The sequence below is a fragment of the Cricetulus griseus genome, chromosome 2, assembly GCF_003668045.3.
Source record: "Cricetulus griseus strain 17A/GY chromosome 2, alternate assembly CriGri-PICRH-1.0, whole genome shotgun sequence".
Classification (NCBI taxonomy): Eukaryota; Metazoa; Chordata; class Mammalia; order Rodentia; family Cricetidae; genus Cricetulus; species Cricetulus griseus.
Window position 1 is genome coordinate 101,051,410 of NC_048595.1, and position 17,919 is coordinate 101,069,328.

At 45.1% G+C, this 17,919-nt stretch overlaps 1 protein-coding gene and 1 pseudogene across 10 annotated transcripts in view; both read left to right on the forward strand.

The window, feature by feature from the left end:
• Positions 1-17,919, forward strand: part of Fam219a (family with sequence similarity 219 member A) — a 55,616-nt gene that overhangs the window by 12,507 nt on the left and 25,190 nt on the right. For 4 of the 10 annotated variants that reach the window (XM_027403324.2, XM_027403327.2, XM_027403323.2 and 1 more), the window contains exon 2: positions 2,633-2,956. The exons of 5 other annotated variants lie outside the window; for them this stretch is intronic. In XM_027403324.2, the coding sequence (XP_027259125.1) occupies positions 2,633-2,956 (324 nt within the window). Of the gene's footprint in view, positions 1-2,627; positions 2,957-17,919 lie in introns of all 10 variants that reach the window. One more of the 10 variants, XM_027403328.2, reaches the window with a different exon arrangement.
• On the forward strand, positions 10,635-10,758 carry LOC113834469 (annotated as a pseudogene).

Genomic DNA, 17,919 nt, shown 5'->3' on the forward strand with positions numbered 1-17,919 from the left:
AGCCCTGCTTAGTCAGAATCATGGGCTCAGAAAGGCCAAGCAGAGATCATGATGTGTGGCTAGTGGTTTAGAGAAGAGGGGGAAGAATTATGTGATAGCAGGAAGGGAGATAAGAGAGACAGAGGAAAACATTGGCACAAGATTGAGCCACTTATCAACAACCTCTTCATCAACTTCAGACAGAACCTCATTCAGATTGGAGCTTCTGAGATAGAATAATGAGGCAATCTCAGGAAGCTCCCTTAGAAAGAACTGGTTTGAGTGTCTTTAATTATAGAGAGACCCCAAGAAGTTATTGAGGGGTCTGGCCTTGGAGCAAGAGGTATGCTCAACAGTACCAGGAAGTCAACTGGGTGTATCCTACTATATCTTTGGTATGACCTCTGGCCAGCCTCCTGGCCTCTTCCAGGCTACTTAGAAAATGAATAAGATCATGTACAAGCAGATGAACTACAAATTACTCTCCTTTTTTTTGAGTGGGGGGTCCTGGTTTAATGGTGATGAAGGGGTTGGTGATTTCCTTTCCCCATCAGTGGTTCCCAGGGGAACTTTTGTGGGAGAGGGTGAAGAGGTGTTTCTTCTCTTCACCAGATGGCATCTATTTGGGGCTGTGTTGAGGCCAGCCTAGAGACAAAAGAGCTTTCTTCTCAGAGGGGAATCCCATGAGAGGGCAGGCACAAGGGGAGCTGAGACCCTGCCCCTTCCCCTATGCCATATCTGTGAGTCCTGTTGTCATAGTGGCACCTTCACTGTTGATAGAGGGAAGGCCTTGTCCTGCTGCTGGTTCAGTTTACAAAGGTCAGTAATCGGGAAACATTTGAAAACCCTTGCTCTTATATCAGTGGGATGGAGGAGGAGACAGGCCCAGACTGTTGACTTTGAGTTCTTTTCAACAATTTGTCAAGAGTATAAACTTCAAGCATACATATACTAAAGAAGAAAGTAAAATGAACTCTCAGGCACGCATCAAACAACTTCAAAAATTGTCAACACAAGACTAATGTTTTGCCCATGCCCTCCCCCCATAATTCTAAATAGTTCTTTTTGTGTTTAGCATCAGCATGTTTCTCTTCCTAAAGTCATGTAAAACAGACCATAATATTATCACATCTAAAAATAATTCTTTAACATCATAAAGTTTTCCTTGGTTTGAAACTAGTCCATATATTGCATTTAGTTGACCTTTTGTTGTTTATTTGATTTTTTTTTTTGAGACAGGGTTTCTCTGTGTAGCTTTGTAGATCAGGCTGGCCTCAAACTCACAGAGATCTTCCTGCTTCTGCCTCCAGAGTGCTGGGATTAAAGGTGTGCACCACCATTGCCCGACTTTAGTTGACCTTTCTTTCTTGCTTGCTTGTTTATTTGGTTTGTTTTTTGTTTGTTTGTTTTTGCTTTGTTTTGTTTTAAGAAAGGGTTTCTCTGTGTACCCCTAGCTGCCCTTGAACTCACTTTGTAGACCAGGCTGACCTCAAACTCATAGAGATCTGCCTGTCTCTGCTTTCTGAGTGCTGGGATTAAAGGCATGCAGTGTACCACCACTACTCAGCTGACCTTTTTTTTTTTTAATTTTATTTTATTGGTTGTGTGTGCATGGAAACCAGAATAACTTTGTGGAGTCAGTTCTGTCCTTCCATCTTTACTTGGGTTCTGGGATCAAACCCAGCTTGTCAGACTTGTGCATCCTGGGCTTTTACCTGGTCCTAGTTGGCGTTTCTTTAATCTATAGTCCTTCCTTCTACTTTTTTTTTTCTTGCAATTTATCTATTTGAACATCTTTTGTTGTTGCAGTTTTCTACACTCTGGATTTTGTTGATCACATCCCTGGGGTGTTTTTAATCCTGTTCTCTCTCCTACATTTCTGTAAACTAGTAGTAGATCAGATTCGGATTCAACTGTTTATGAAGAATGCCTGGTAGATGCACTGTGCACTTCTCCTCTCCCCTCTGAAGTGTGATTGTGTCCATCGTCCTCTGCACAGTTGTCCCACTTTTTGTGGGTTCAGACTGATTGATGGGGTAGTTAGCCTGATTACAACCTATTACAGAGGTTCTGCAGCGTCCGTTTACCTAATGTTCTCAGCAGTCCCTGATGGTCATTGCCTTGTGCATTATTTCATTAGGAGTTTCCTCGTCCCCATTAGCATCCCCGGCCTCTCTTCTTTGCATCTGCTTTTCCCACACTGTCCTTAACCCGTACCATCATTTCTTTGCCTCATCAACCCAAGATGCCCTAACAGCACTTCAGGCCTGGAAGACTCCATCTGCTTCCCTGGTGGCCTGCACTTCCCTGAGGGGAGGGTCCTGACTTGGATCTGTTCTCACTGAGGCAGCTCTCTGAATCCTGCTAGGGCCATGCCTGACCCACACTGGGGAGTGCAAGCAGCCCAGGCTGTTCCTCCTCCTGAGAGTTCTGCAGAGAGCTGGCTTTATTCCCCCTTCCCATGACTTTCTCAGGAGCCCTCTTCTGTACTGGGGAGAGTCTTCCATACTGTTTCCTCAGCTTCCTGCCCAAGCCTGGGCCCTGGCAGGGATCCAAGCCTGGCTTCCTGTTTACAGGCAGAGAGAGAGGTGAGGGGGGCATGGGAAGGGCAACTCCAGCACTCATGTCCCTTTTTCTCTCCTGCCAAGTTTAGACACCTATGAGGGCCAGCGCAGTTACCATCCTCTGGTACTTTGGCATCCCTGTGCCTCTCATGATCACCACTCCTGTTGGATTCTTCGGCTCAGAGGAGAGACTATGGATACCGTGCTCTGTGTATTCATGCGCCCCAGACAGAAAAAGCAAATGCACCACTTTCTCCATGGGGCAGCTGAGCAGGAAGCACAGAGCTGAGAGCTGCTGCTTGCAGACCCTGGCCTACCTACACAAGTCCAACCCAACAGAGCTTCTGGGTGGAGCAGGAAGCCTTCGAGGTGTAAGGGGCCAGGGGCTAATTATGAGAGCCAGAAGACATCAGGTATGCTATGGTGGTGGTCATTGCCAGGTGCAGTCAATTCTCAGCATCTGTGAGGGACTGGCTCTAAGACCAGTGCCCCCACCCTCTGCCAATACCAAAACCCATGGATATGCAAGCACATTACTTATTGATAGCCATGGTGGCATGTGCTAGGAGTCTCAAGGATTGCTTGAGTACATGAGTTCAGTACTGGCCTGGACAACATAGGCAGACAATGCCTCAAAGAAAAACAAAACTGAAAGCTTAGGATACCATACACGTACACTCTGTACACTTGAAACCCTCCCAAAGTTCCGTGCAATGACTAACACAATGTGCATGTTATATAAATAGTATTTTGTTTGTTAGTTTGATTTGGTGTGGTTTTGAGACAATGTCTTACTATGTAGCCCTGCTAGCCTGTAGCCCTGCTAACCTAGAACTCAGAGATCTACCTGCTTCTGCCTAAGTGGTGGGATTAAAGGTCTGTGCCACCATGCTGGGTATAAATGGCTATTATACTATATTGCTTAAGGAATAATGAGAAAAAGTCTGGTTACATTGATATATGCAGGACTCACTAATTCACAGGACCAACCCTGTAGGATTTCTGCTAAGAGACAACGGGGGTGCCTTACCCTCATTCCTCCATATGCCTGGCTCTTCCTTGAACAGTGAGAACCTGAAGGGCCATATTCTGCTCCAAGAGAGGACCTGCTATGGATTAATTATTTTCACCACTCTCCTGGATGGCCCCAACAAGAATTGTATGAAACCCAATCTCTCTCATCCCATTAAGAGAGATTATCAGTGATCTGCAGTGGCACACATCTTTGATCCCAACACTTGGGAGGCCGAAGTGGGATTATGAATCCAAGGCCAACCTAATCTATATAGTGAAACCTTCTGTCTCAAAATAATGAAGCAACCAACAGAAACTGGATGTGGTGGTGCACACTTGGGATCCCCAGTAATCATGAGGCTGAAGCAAGAGGATTGCTTCAAGTTTGAAGTCAGCCCAGGCTGCATAGTGTTTCAAGGTGAACCTGGAACATACAGTAAAATCCTATCTGAGCTTCCCAAACTCCCTAAAAGAGCACAAAGAGACATAGCATGTAGCTAGGTAGCAGGGAAGCCCGTTATCCCTCACATGCCAAGGCTCAAATTCTGAGCAGGGAATGGCAGTGGGCACCTATAATCTCAGCACTTGGGAGATGGAGGCAGGAGGATCAGGACATCAAGGGCATTCTCAGCTACATAGTAAGTTCAAGGCCATCCGGCCTACATGAGAGCCTGTCTGAAAACAAGAAGACTCAGATCCTTCAGATGGCCTGCGAGGCCTCAGCTAGTCTTCCTGCAACCTTTCTGTCCAGCTCACTCCTTCCCATTGCCTCTACCACTGACTGCACGCTGCTTTGATTTTCCTCCAGGTCTGCTTCCTTTTGCTTCAGGGATTTTGCACATATAGTTTTATTTTTGGAGTGTTTTGTTCTCCTTTGGGTTGGCTCCATCTCATTGTCTGGGCTTGCTTCTGGGACCTTCTCTCCTTATTGCACTTTTCACAGGTGTCATTTGAGAAGTATATAGATAACTGTTCTATTGAGATAGGGTCTTATGAAGTCTGTGTTCACTAAGGCAGAGACCATTTCTGTTTTTATGTTATTCCTCTACAAAGTACCTGTCACATAGTAGACTTTCTGAATACCTGTTGAGTGAATGAGTGAATGAATGAAAATTTCAGTCTTATCTCCTTTACTTAGTAACCTATGTCATTCCATCACACTTAACATGTGTCCTGTGTTGGTGAACATTTACCAGACATGCAACATTTCACTTATTCTTTGCAACTCTGTAAAAGAGGTATCCTCAATCTACAGAGAGAGAACTGAGACCTAAAGTCACACAGCTAATTGGGAAGCCACTTCAACCCAGGTGTGTGGCCTCAAAGCCCATTCTCTTAACCATAGTACCACACTGCCCCCTTTTGGCCTGTCACAGAGTTGCCACTGAGTCCTGGTTAATTTCAGCAGAGAGGTCTGTGGGGCCCAGCTGTGAAAGGACATGGGTGATGGAATTTAGCCTGGGGTCATGCATCTCAAGGTCTGTGGCCCCATATGCTTTCTATGGACCCTTTGCCACTTCCAGGCTGAATACAGCATCTTGTTTTAGAGAAAAGAAAGGCCGGCTGTTTTAAATGGCCTGATCTGCAGTGTGCAGGGAGTAAACAAGCACTGACTAAGATTCCGTTAAAAATAATTGAGAGGGAGAAAGGAGCATTTGTATCTTTGTGATGCAGTCACTAAAAACAGCACTCTGGAAATTAGCTTTCAGGTGGCATTCCTGGGAAATGCAGACCCCGAGAGAGGGCAGCCTCTTAGTCTTGATTACAGCAAAGCTCGCGTTATCCAACTTCCCAGGGCTTCTCTGGTGGCAGGGAAATTGGAGCTGACGAATACTTTGGACTATATGGGGACATGCAAATGAGAAATAGGTGGCATAAATATAAAACCCAGCTCCCATTTGTTGACAGGCATGCTGTAAAACATTCTACATTCATTATTCCCTCCACTCAAGGTAACACGGCACCCATAAAAGGGAAGAGGCATTCATGAAGTGACTTGCCAACAGTAACACAACAGCTGGCCTTCCTGACTTTGAAACCAGAGCATCCCCTAAACTGAGTGGGTGGTGATAGACACCTGGCGATGGGGCTTCATCCCTATTTCTAGGACTATGGTTAAACTAGAAAAACAGCAACTGTATAAAGACTTCCATTCACTAGGCATTATAATTGTTCTTGAGTAAATACATCTAGGTGTGGTGGTCCACTCCTGTAATCCCAGAACTCTGGAGACTGCGGCTGGAGGATCACAAGTTCAAGGCCAGAGTGAGCTCTGTGGTGAGACACTGCCTTAAAAATGAAAACAAATAGGTATATAATTTTACAAGGTAGCATTAAAATACTTGCTATAAATATAATAGCTGCAACATCAACATAGTGAAATTTTAAAATGCAAATAGGCTAGGCATGGCAATGCATACCTTTAATCCCAGCACTCAGGATGCAGAGGCAGGAGAATTTCTGTGAGTTCGAGGCCAGCCTGGCCTACATAGGGAGTTCAGAGACAGCCAGGAATACACAGAGAAACTGTCTCAACCCACCCCTTCAAGATGTGGAGACTGATTAAATCATGGAACATTCTTTCCACTGCATACATAGGAAATCTTTTATAAGGAGGAGGTGAGCCAGATGTGGTAGCTCATGCCTGTAATTCTAGCACTTGGGAGGCCAAGGCAGGAGGATCAGAAGTTCTGGGCCAGCCAGCTAGATGAACTGATGAGCTGACCCAACCGGTAAAGGCCCTCGCTACATAATCCTGGTCACTCTGGTTTGATCCCCAGAGCCCACAAGAAGATGGAAGGAGAGAGCCCATTTTACAAAGTCATCCTCTGGTGTCCACATACATCATATACACTAATAAAAAGTCAGTTTTAATCAAAAGATGTTTATAATCTGTTTTTCCTTAGCACAAAGCATATTACATGCCCGGTGGTGGTGCTGTTGCTGGTGGTGGTGGTGGTGGTGTCGGTGTCGACGGCCGAGGTGGCACACACCTTTAATCCCAGTACCGGGGAGTCTAGGACAGGCTCCAAAGCTACAGAGAAACCCTGTCTTGAAAAACAAAAACAAAAAGCATATAACAGCCGGGCGTTGGTGGCACACACCTTTAATCCCAGCACTCAGGAGACAGAGGCAGGCGGATCTCTGTGAGTTCGAGGCCAGCCTGGTCTCCAAAGCGAGTGCCAGGATAGGATCCAAAGCTACACAGAGAAACCCTGTCTCGAAAAACAAAAAAAAAAAAAAAAAAAAAAAAAAAAAGCATATAACATAAAAGTTGCCATCATAAGGTGCATATGAAATATGGCTAGTCTGTGTTTAAATCTGTATGTATAACCATACATTTTAAAGTCTGAAAGTATAAAGTAGCAACAGTTCTAATCATATGAGAACTTTCACTTTCTCCCTTATTCACCTTTATGTTGGAATCTGTTAAGATAAATCAACTTACTTTATTTTTTATTATTCCTTTCCCCTGGCCTATCTCTCCCTGCACAGACAATAGAGCTTTTGTCCCATCATTCACATATGTCTAGAATCAGGTATTGCATGGACATACCTGTTGGCTGCTCATCTGGCCAGTCTTGTCCCTGCTGGGCCCCTCAGCTCTGGCCTCATACACTCCGTTCACATCTTTGCACTTCCTTCTCAAATTCTGCAGAGCCTCTGGCTGTGAGGAGACAGGCGTTTCTTTGGAAATGAGAAACTCAACATTGAACAGCTATATTCCTGCCTCTTGACTCCCTGCTGGCAGGTTTCTGCAGCTTCACCTTCAGCAGCAAAGAGAGGCGAGGAGGAGAGTTTAGTCTCACGTCCCCTCAGCTCCAGCCATGTTCTTGGATGTTCCCCCTCCTGCTGGTGTTTCCAGTGCAGCCTTTTTATGTGGCAAAGTAGTGAAGGAACAGAAAACGTAATTAGTCCTGGCTCGGGCACTACATGGCAACTACTCAGCCTGATTTTTTTTTCTCTGCAAAATTGGAATAAATAATTAACACTACATCTGTGTCTTATGATTGTCAGAGATTACATGAGAAAATGAGGGGAAAGCTTTGAAAACATAAGTTGCAATAAAAACATAAATGCCTCTATTTTTCTGAATGTAGTGTTTTCAGATTTGTGTTCTGCTCTTATGTCTACATACTTGCTTCTACATCTGCTTATTATGGAATAACAGTTTAATAGGAAGATAAGAGATATTGAAAAACTTTGAAAGGCTACTTCCTAAAAACAACCTAAGAGGGCTGGAGAGATGGCTCAGCAATTAAGAGCACTTGACTGCCCTTCCAGAGGACCCAGGTTCAATTCCCAGATGCCACATGGCAACTCACAACTCTTTGTAACTCCAGTTCCAGGAGATCCTACAATGTCTTTTGGTCTCTGAAGGCAAGCAGGCATGTATGAAGGCACAGACAAACACACAGTTGAAGCATGTATACATAAAATAAAAATATTAACGCCTAGGGAAGGGAGAAGGGAAGCAGTGAGACTTGTCTTCTCTTCATCTGCTCTGTTTCCCCAGTGGACACGCTCTGCTTTTTTTTTTTTTTTTTTTCTTTAGTTAGGGAAACCAATACAGATTTTTAAATGGCTTAAGACAATATAGTCACACTAGAAATAGTCATTGGAAGTCACTCACACAGAGGTCGACAGCTGGGGCAAAGAGAACAGGGGATTTAGAAAGATAAGCAACTGTGAAAACAGCTTGATTGGCAAATCGGGACCATGTTGTTAAAACTATTGAATGTCAGGCCAATGAGCTTTTAAGTGGTGGAAGCCATTGAAGGGTCTTGAGCAAAGGACTACTGTGATCAGTAATGTGATTCTCAGAACAGTGTTTTAGGAATAATGAAAGTGGATGAGATGGCTCAGGCCTTGACAGCCTGGAGTCCTGATTCTAATCCCCAGAATCCATGTAAAGGTGGAAACAAAGAACCAACTCCTTCCACATGTATGCCATGGGCACACACACACACACACACACACACACACACACACACACACACACGCACGCACTTTTTTTTTCATTTTTATTTTTAGCTTTATCCATTTTACACAAACTTTTTTTGGAAAAAGAATAATGCATAAGATGACTTGAAGAAGAAAGAAAGACAAAACTATATGTAGTCAGTCATGGTAGTGACATTGAGGCTTCGATGGAAAGACCTTGAGTTCAAGGCCAGTCTGGGCTATACAGGAAGTCACTGTCTTTAAATTACATTACTGTTTTGTAGAAAGTGTTATATTCCATTTCCAATTGGTTTGACAGAGGTCTAAATGGAAAGAGGGTGAGTCAGGGAGAACCACAGTCGGGTCTAAGAGAGGCAGCAGCTTGTAAGAAAATAATAATGGCATTGGGTTATAACCCCAATTACAGGTATTAATCCACACTGACATACATAAATGGTTAAATAAACAAAGGAGAAGGGACAAATACTCCTTTTAGAAGAATTCTAATTATATATGTACATATATAATTTCATAAAATATAATTAATTAAAGTTTTATATTTGTAGAAAATGAGAGAAATAAAAATTACAACTGAAACATCATAGTAACAATAGCTGCTGTTATGATTCACTGACTGCTAAATCTAGAGGGTGACACTTTAAGCAGATCCAAGATATTTGAATAGTTATATGACATGCTTATGTATTAATTACTGTTGTAGTTTTAAACATGTATCTATCCTCACTTTCTTTGATACTCCTCTCTCTAGGAGATGGAATCTAATTCTCTTCCCCTTGAATATGGGCTGGACTAAGTGACTTGTTTCTGATAAAGAGAAAACAGTATGACAGAAATAGTAATTTCACAATAGAGAGACCTGTCAAGTGCCACTCTAAGTGATGAAGATTAATCCCACTGGCAGTGAGACCTGTAACTCCCAGTGTGCCATCACAAGCACATACACCTCCAGTGTATTCTCCCCCACAATTTATATAACCTGAACTAGCTACAAGAACCCTTAGGCAGGGGCTGGAGAAATGACTCAGCAATTAAGATGAGTTAACTGAGGACCCAGATTGAATTCCAAGCCCCTACATGGTGGCTTATAGCCATCTATAACTCCAGTTCAAAGGGCTCCATCGCCATCTTCTGGCCTCCTCGGGTACTGCATGCTCATTATGCACATACATACAGTCAGACATAAAGGAATAAAATAAAGCAAAGTTTTAAAATGAAACATTAGGCAAACGAAAAAGACATTCTAGGAAATGCTTGACCAGGCATTTTCTTGATCTCAAAAATCAAGAAAAGGATCCTAGTATAAAAACTGTAGAAATTTACATCAACTGTGTAGTTTAGTTAATAGCAATGTTCTAGTATTAACTTCTTAGAGTTGATCATGTACCATAGTTAAATAAGATGTTACCATTAGGGGAAACTAGATGAAGAACTGTCTGAATTACCCCAGAGTGTAAGTATAGCATTGTTTCAGGGCTGGTAAAGATGGCTCAGCAGGGGAAGGCACCTGTTGCCAAACCCAATAAACTGAGTTTGACCCCCCAGGATTTACACAATAGAAGGAGAGAACCAACTTCTGGAAGTGGTCCTCTGACTTCCACATGATCACTGTAGCACACTGCCCACTCCCATAAACAAATAAATGTAATTTTACAAGATTTTAATTATTTCAAAATGATTAAATTTAAAAATATCCCCACCACCTGTGTGTGTGTGTGTGTGTGTGTGTGTGTGTGTGTGTGTGTGTGTGTGTGTGTGTTTAGTGTGTTTAGCTAGAAGACTGCTGTTAACAAGATAAGGACAGCTGAAAGGAAAAATGAAGACTATATGTAGCAGGCTCCAGGCCAAAATGGGTTACACAGTCCATTAAACAAAAACTGCGGGCGTTGGTGGCGCACACCTTTAATCCCAACACTCAGGAGGCAGAGGCAGGTGGATCTCTGTGAGTTCAAGGCCAGCCTGGTCTCCAGAGTGAGTGCCAGGATAGGCTCCAAAGCCACAGAGAAACCCTGTCTGGGGAGGGGGGAACTGAAAAGAAAATAGAGTTTCCAAAAATATCTAATCAGCACTTCCAATGATTCTGAAACTGAGGAACAGTCACCTAGGAAAAGGCCACTGCAGCAAAGTACGCTGAGAAGTTCCTTCCTCCTGGTGTGTGGTGTCTGCAGACAGCAGCCTGGTTGGGAGTGTACACAGCCTGTTGCCTATGGGGTTGCCCTAAGGGACCTTAAAGACAGTTTCCTGTGGCCTAGTCATGCATCTGGTCTCAATGCTTTTCCTGTATGTAGGCTTCAGGCAGTGATGTGGATGCCTTTGGGGAGGCCCAGGGCACAGTGGCCTGGGTTCACATTGGCCAGGTCATCATGTCTGTCCTCACCAAACTGCAGAATAAGGAGCATGTGACCGAAGCCCTGCTTCAGGTTTAATCGAGATGAGCTTGAAGAGATACTACTTGAAAAACAGCTCATCCCTAATACTGTGGAGTCGAGTATATTCCAAGTTGTGGTCCCCTAGACAAGGGGCAGGCCCTGTACTCCCAAGGAATTCATTGTACTGCCCTATACCCTCCCAAATCATGTTCAGTAATAAATCTCACTTCTTGTGGGAGGTTGGATAAAGGGCCACTGGATTTTTAACAAGGACCTTGGCACTGGCCCCAAGAGTTAGCAGAGGGGCTAGGGAGATGACTTAAAACATATGCTTATGGAGGACCTGAGTTTGTTTCCCACCACCCACATCAGGCACCTCTCAACTGCTTATAATGCCAGCTCCAAGGAGATGCAGGACCTCTTGCCTGCAGCCTCCATAGGCACCTGCACTTGCATGTACACACACACACACACACACACACACACACACACACACACACACACACACGTATAACTAAAGATGAGAGAAGACAAGAAGGAATGGAGAGTGTACACACGAGTCAAGGTGCCAGGACTCAGTGCAGAAACCCTTGCCAACACTAGGCAAATAGACTAATAGAAGAGGCTCCTAGGGAGCCAAGCATGGCGGCACATCCCAGCACTCAGAAGGCAGAGGCTGATCTTGAGTTTGAAGTCAGCCTGGTCTACAGAGCAAGTTCCAGGACAGCCAGGGCTACATAGAGGGGAAAAAATCTCCTAGGGGAAGGAGGAATGGATACTCATAAACAAAGAGACAAGCAATGATGTCCAGAGCAATAAGCCCAAGGGCTGAGCCCAAAGTGCAAGAAGAAATGCCTTTGACCAAAAAGATGCCTCTGCCACCTATCTGTAGCCAAACTCAGGCTAAAAGCTAGAGGCCAGTGGGGCAGTGGTGGCACACACCTTTAGTCCCAGCACTTGGGAGGCAGAGGCAGAGGCAGGAGGATCTCTGTGAGTTCAAGGCCAGCCTGATCTACAGAGTGAGTTCCAGGACAGGCTCCAAAGCTATAAAGAAACCCTGTCTTGTAAAACAACAAACAAGCAAAAAAAAAAAAAAAAAAAAAAAAAAGCTGAAGGTCGTGTGGCTGTGCATTAAGGACTGTTTCTTTCACTCCTTAGCTGAGAGGCTACTCTGTTTCCCAAGTCCCAGGTTATCCCCTGTGGACTAGAAAGTCAGACTGGACAGAAAATGAAACAAGCTGGATTTATCCATTTGCTGTGCAGGTTGTATTTGAGATGGAGATTTTTTTTTTGTAATGGACAGCATTGCAGAGTAGTTTCTCTGTGAACATGCATGTGTGTGATAAATGCACACCTACCATGAACATGTTTTGTCGACTGCTTACCATGTGGCAGAGACTGGTAAACACATTATATCATCTCAGTTAACCGTCCCCACAACCTTCTGAGACAGGTAGGTGCTATAATGTTCCTCATGATAAAGGTGAAAATGGAGAGCCAGAGAGGTTAGAAAATTGGTGAAGTTCACATAAGTGGGACTTGGATAGATGCAGCTCAGTGCAGAGAAACTGCCAGCCTGCACTGAGGCCCTGGCTTCAACCCCTTCTATGGAGAAAACCACACAGATACATAAATGGCAAAAATAGGACTCAATTCAAAATCATTTGTTTTAAGCATCACGCTATACTCCCTACTCCTGCTCTAGTGCACTCATGCACACGTGGGAGTGCACGCGCACACATACACACACACACACACGCACACGCACACGCACACGCACACGCACACGCACACTCACAGACTGTACCAGGAGACTAACAGTGGGTATACCGCTCTAGACCAGTGGTTCTCAACCTTCCTAAAGCTGCAACCCTTCAATACAGTCCATCATGCTGTGGTGACCCCCAGCCATAAAATTACTTTTGTTACTACTTCATAACTATGATTTTGCTACTGTCATGAATTAAAATTCCTGTGTTTTCCAATGGTCTTAAGCCCTGTGAAAGGGTCATTTGACCCCAAAGGGCTTGAGACCCACAGGTTAAGAATCACTGTTTTAGATGGGGAGGTTAAATGTAATTGTTTCTCCTTTCTTCTTATCTGGGTTTTTTAAGTGACTATATTCCTTTTGAATTTAGGAAAACATATCATGTTATTTAAGCTTGGGTATTTCTGCCAACCTCCTGTAATATCTAAGATGAGAGAACAAAGCAGCTGTATCAGCTAAGTGCAGAAAAAGACTACCTTCCCTGCAGTGACAGAATGGAGTTTATTCTCTCTCTCTCCCCTCCCTCCCTCCCTCCTGTCCCTCCCTCCCTCCTCCTGTCCCTCCCTCTGTCCCTCCTCTCTCTTCTCTGCTCTCTCGTCTGTCTCTCTCTCCTCTGTGTGTGTGTGTGTGTGTGTGTGTGTGTGTGTGTGTGTGTGTGTGTGTGTGTTAGCATGTGTGTGGTAGTCATGGAGGAGAGAGTGAGGAGAGGAGCTAATGATTACCACACAAAGAATTTTCTCCCTTCCTTAAGGCCACCTTGTCCTTGGACAAGGTTTGTTTGATCCTGAACTTTCAGAGAGACTGGGGACATTTTTTTTATATATATACATACATGCTAAGATTCTGAATCTTAGCACTTATTGAAAATCTGGCCAGAGAGTCAAGCCTCTGGCGTGAAGCCCAGGCTGCAGCCATGAGTGACTGGAATCATTCTGGAGCTGCTTCAAGGGTGCAAGCCATGGACCCAAGCAGGCAGCTGGTGTCAGCTGTTGGCAAAGATGAACCGGTGGCATTTAAGGTCACCTCTAGTAGCATGCAGGCCTAGTCCAGATCCGCCCACGTGTTCAGGGGAGGTGATTCAGAACGCTGGATAGCTCCCAGAGGAGTCCTGCCTCTCCAGTCAAGACTGGAGACCCTGAAGATTCACTTTGTTTGTTTAGACTTTTTTGAGACAGGGTTTCTCCCTGTCGTCCTGGCTGTCCTAGATCTCACTCTGTAGACCAGGCTGGCCTCTGTCCCCTGAGTGGTATACCCACATTATTAAGGCCCTGTGTTTACTCAAATTTGAATAGCCTTCTTCAACATGTCTCCCACCTCAAGGGCCTGGCCTCTTCTCTTTCAAAGACTATCCCTGTGAGTGCAAAGGCTCTCTGTCTCAGCACCTTTCCTACCCTCCCTTGACTGAACTCTCTTGAAGTCACCATTCCTCTCAAAGTAAAGTAAGTTTTAGAGACATCATGCCATCTCCTGCGTTGTGCTGTCCATGGCCAGAATCTGACACCAAAGTACCTCAAGGCTTTGTCTCTTAACATCCCTGGTACCTTCCTCTTTAAGCAGAGAATGAGGGAAGACCATTAAGAGAGGACACTAAGAATATTTCAAAGCCTGACAGAAGAGCCTGCAATGGCTACCACTGTAACTTCAGCCAGGCAATCTGTTCAAACACATCTGTTTAAAGACTTGGTTTGGGCGGGGCATTGGTGGCGCACGCCTTTAATCCCAGCACTCAGGAGGCAGAGGCAGGTGGATCTCTGTAAGTTCCAGGCCAGCCTGGTCTCCAGAGCTAGTGCTAGGATAGGCTCCAAAGCTACACAGAGAAACCCTGTCTCAAAACAAACAAACAAACAAACAAAGACTTGGCTTGGGGAGGTGGGTATTGACATAGATGGGAGGAGCACATCTAGCAAGTAGACGCAGAAATGAAACAAGTGGGTCTGGGAACTCCCTGACTGCCCACCCCTACTCTTGCATGCAAGTGGCCCCTGAGCCCACAGGTAGAACTTTGAGCACCATTAGGGGAAGGGTTCGTCTCCCATGCTCCAAGTGACACTGTGGGAGTATGAGGGTGCGAAAGGGCAGCAGAGTCTCAACCACTTACAGGACTTGGATTTTGTAGTGGAAAGTTCTCCTGCCTCCAGATCTCTCCCACAGCCAAGTGAATGAGCCAGCAAAGGAGGTAAGAGCATAAATCCACCTGGATGGGAACAAGCAAAGATGCTTAAGGAGCCCTTCCTCCCAACCAGTCACGCTCTGGCCCTGTGCAAGACCCTTTCTTCCTGAGACCTTGTTTTCCTCAACACTTTCAGGTTCCTGGATCTTTTAGTGAGGGAACTGTTATACCCCACGGTCACTGCCTAACTTATACCTCAGTGAACGTGCTGGTCAAAGAAACTGTCCTAATTACTGACATAGTATGCCCTACCCAACAGCCAAGCACATGCAGACTGGCTCACACTCCCAAACCAACCAGCCACAGCAGGACAGGGAGGTTCGGGGAAGAGCATTTGCTGTTTACTGAGATGTTAGTGGACCTGATGGAATTTAGGCTGAAATGACTAAAGCTGCTGTCACCCCAATTGAAGTGCTTTTAGGTAGCACTCCTGCAGATAGAACCCCTGGCAATGTAGTAATTGATAATTGGTAAAAAGAAAAGCGTTCAGTGGCCCTGGACTTGGGCTGTCCCCTCAATTACCCCATCTTGCTTTTGGAAACAGCACATTCCAGTTTCCAAGAGGCTCTTACCGTGAGGCTAAGCACAGGCTCTTTCAACAAGTATTCATAGAGAAGAAACAAGAACAGATGAGGACTTTGCCCGATCCCAAGAGATTTGTTTGTATTGGTTTTTGTTCAAGTAGAACAATCCTAACCTCAGCCAGAGCTTGCTCTCCATCTGTTCTCAGGGGCAAAGGCGCCCCTGTGTTTTCCTTCCTCATGGTGGATGCTCTGTACTCATTGTTTTCTTTAGGAGCTGTGATTATGTGACCATAAACCTTACTAAATTGAATACAACCCTGAGCATTCAGAAGAAACAGTGCAGGACTCCAGGGAGAGAGCAGCTGTCTGGAAAGAAGGGCCCATGAATTCTAACCCCAAGGCTGCCATCTGGCATTGACCTGGGACAACTCATTTACTCTGCCCTGGGGCTCTTTCTAGAATTCCAGGCTAGAAGCCAAGCAGGCCTGGGCTGTCAGGGGGTGAAGAGACCTCAGTTGGTGCTGTTCACAGCATGCTGAAACCCACGGCCAGAGGATGTGCACTGTCCTGGAGATTTCTTGAAGTTTTCTATTTAGCCTTTCTGTCCTAGTGCTGAACTCCCAAGAGGTCCCTGCCTGGCTGATGCACATAGTTGTGATCCTGGGTTACCCAAAAGCACTTTTGAAGTAATGACTTAGATGGGGCTGAGAATGGTGGTTGGCTATGGAGCTCTTGTTCCACTCTTCCCTGCTATACTTTGGTGTCACTAGCCTCATTCCCCAAGGGGCACCTCGGTAGCTCCCACCTCATATTGCTCTTCTCAGATTTTTCATCCTCAGCCTCGACTGATTCCTTGTCCCTAAGATGTTTCCCACGGAAGCCAGGCTAGGTTGGACATATCTGTAACACACACTTACACTTAAGTGCATGAAGAAAAGAGGAGGTGAGCCGAGACCCACTCAACCTGTAGTGTATGCTCCTAGGGCAGTGCCTGTTCAGCACAGCACAGCAGAGTGTGGAAGAGCCCTAGTCCTAGCTTGGGAAGCATTTGAGTGGAGTGGGCCTCCATAGCAGCACAGCTCTGAGGAAGGAAGGAAGGAGGTAAGACATTATCAGGCACTTAACTTCCTGCAAATCCTCTCTGCATGGTTTTCCATCGCTTTGAACTGTTTATTAACACACAACAGAAGCCATTTTGCTATTTAGATGGCTCCTCTGGGAACTCCATGCCACTCCCACCCCCTCCTGAGGTGGATTGAAAAAAACATCAGCTTTCAAGATTTTATACTTGAATTTCAGAAACTAAATTACATTACTACATACGGTGAGACAGCGCCATGGCCTGTTCCTATCTGTGTGCTCCAGGCATGGCAAGGCTGATAACATCAGTGTGTCAAAGCAGCTCGATCCACACAATTTGCAGCCGGCTGGAGCTGGGCCAGAAGTAATCAGAGTGGGGGTGCAAAACTCTCAGAATCTGGAGCACCCCAGGGTCTACTGTAGGTAGGCACAGGGATTTGGGGTTCTTTCCATAAATTATCATTTCTTCTACCTGTAAAGAGAGAAGTTGTCTTAATGAACCTAAGTGTAACAAGCTGAAATTACTCTCTGAAACACTGAATCACACAAAAGCACTAGTAACAGTACGCTCAGACGGTTTTCTCTGGGGTCAAGATGGACAGGAGAAAGGAGAGAGTGGAAACCATAATATGTAAAGATATGCCCCTCAGGTCTAATATTTATTTCTACATTTTTATTTTATGTATACGAATGAGTACCTGTGTGTGCCTGTGTACCACAGGTATGCAGTGCCCATGAAGGCCAGAGAGGACTTCAAATCTCCTAGAACTGGAGTTACAAATAGCTGTGTGTCCTCTGGAGGTGGGGAGTGGGGGCAGGAATCAGGCAGTGCTCTAACCACTGAGCAATCTCTTCAACCTGTTTTTGTGGTATTTTTGAGACGGGGTCTCACTCTGTAGCCTAGGCTTCTGACCTCCTGTGTCAGCCTCTCCAATGCCAGGGTTCCAGGTACTGGGCACCACACATTTGTATGTTTAAAAACCAAAGTACTCCTGGAAATAAATATTCTGTGCCTCCTTCAAGTCCAGCTGTGAAGGTCTCATAACCAGAGTTCTCACTAAAATCAGGTTGTAGAGTGGACAGAGAGGAAGTATTGCTTCCCTGCCAGGGAACATAGTAACTTGTAGAGTCTCCTTCCTAATTGTAACCAACATTTAATTCTCAAGCATTCCTCTCATAGCAGAAAGTCTTCAGATTATTGAGTTATTCCAATGCATCAAATGTCATAATATATTCAGTCAGCTTGGGAAGCATTTACAGCCCAATTTTTATAAATAGCAAAAACAAGCTGTTCATGTCCAAAACATGATTGTTTCCCCAGATGCATTTGCTCCCCAGGGTCAAGGTTTGGGAAGAAATTCAGCCTCAGTGAAGTTGCCAGTCCTCTGCCATAGCTCAAGTCCACCTCCCTCACCCTAGTGTCTCCTCACCCTAGTGTCTCCCCGCACCCTAGTGTCTCCTCACCCTAGTGTCTCCCCACCCTAGTGTC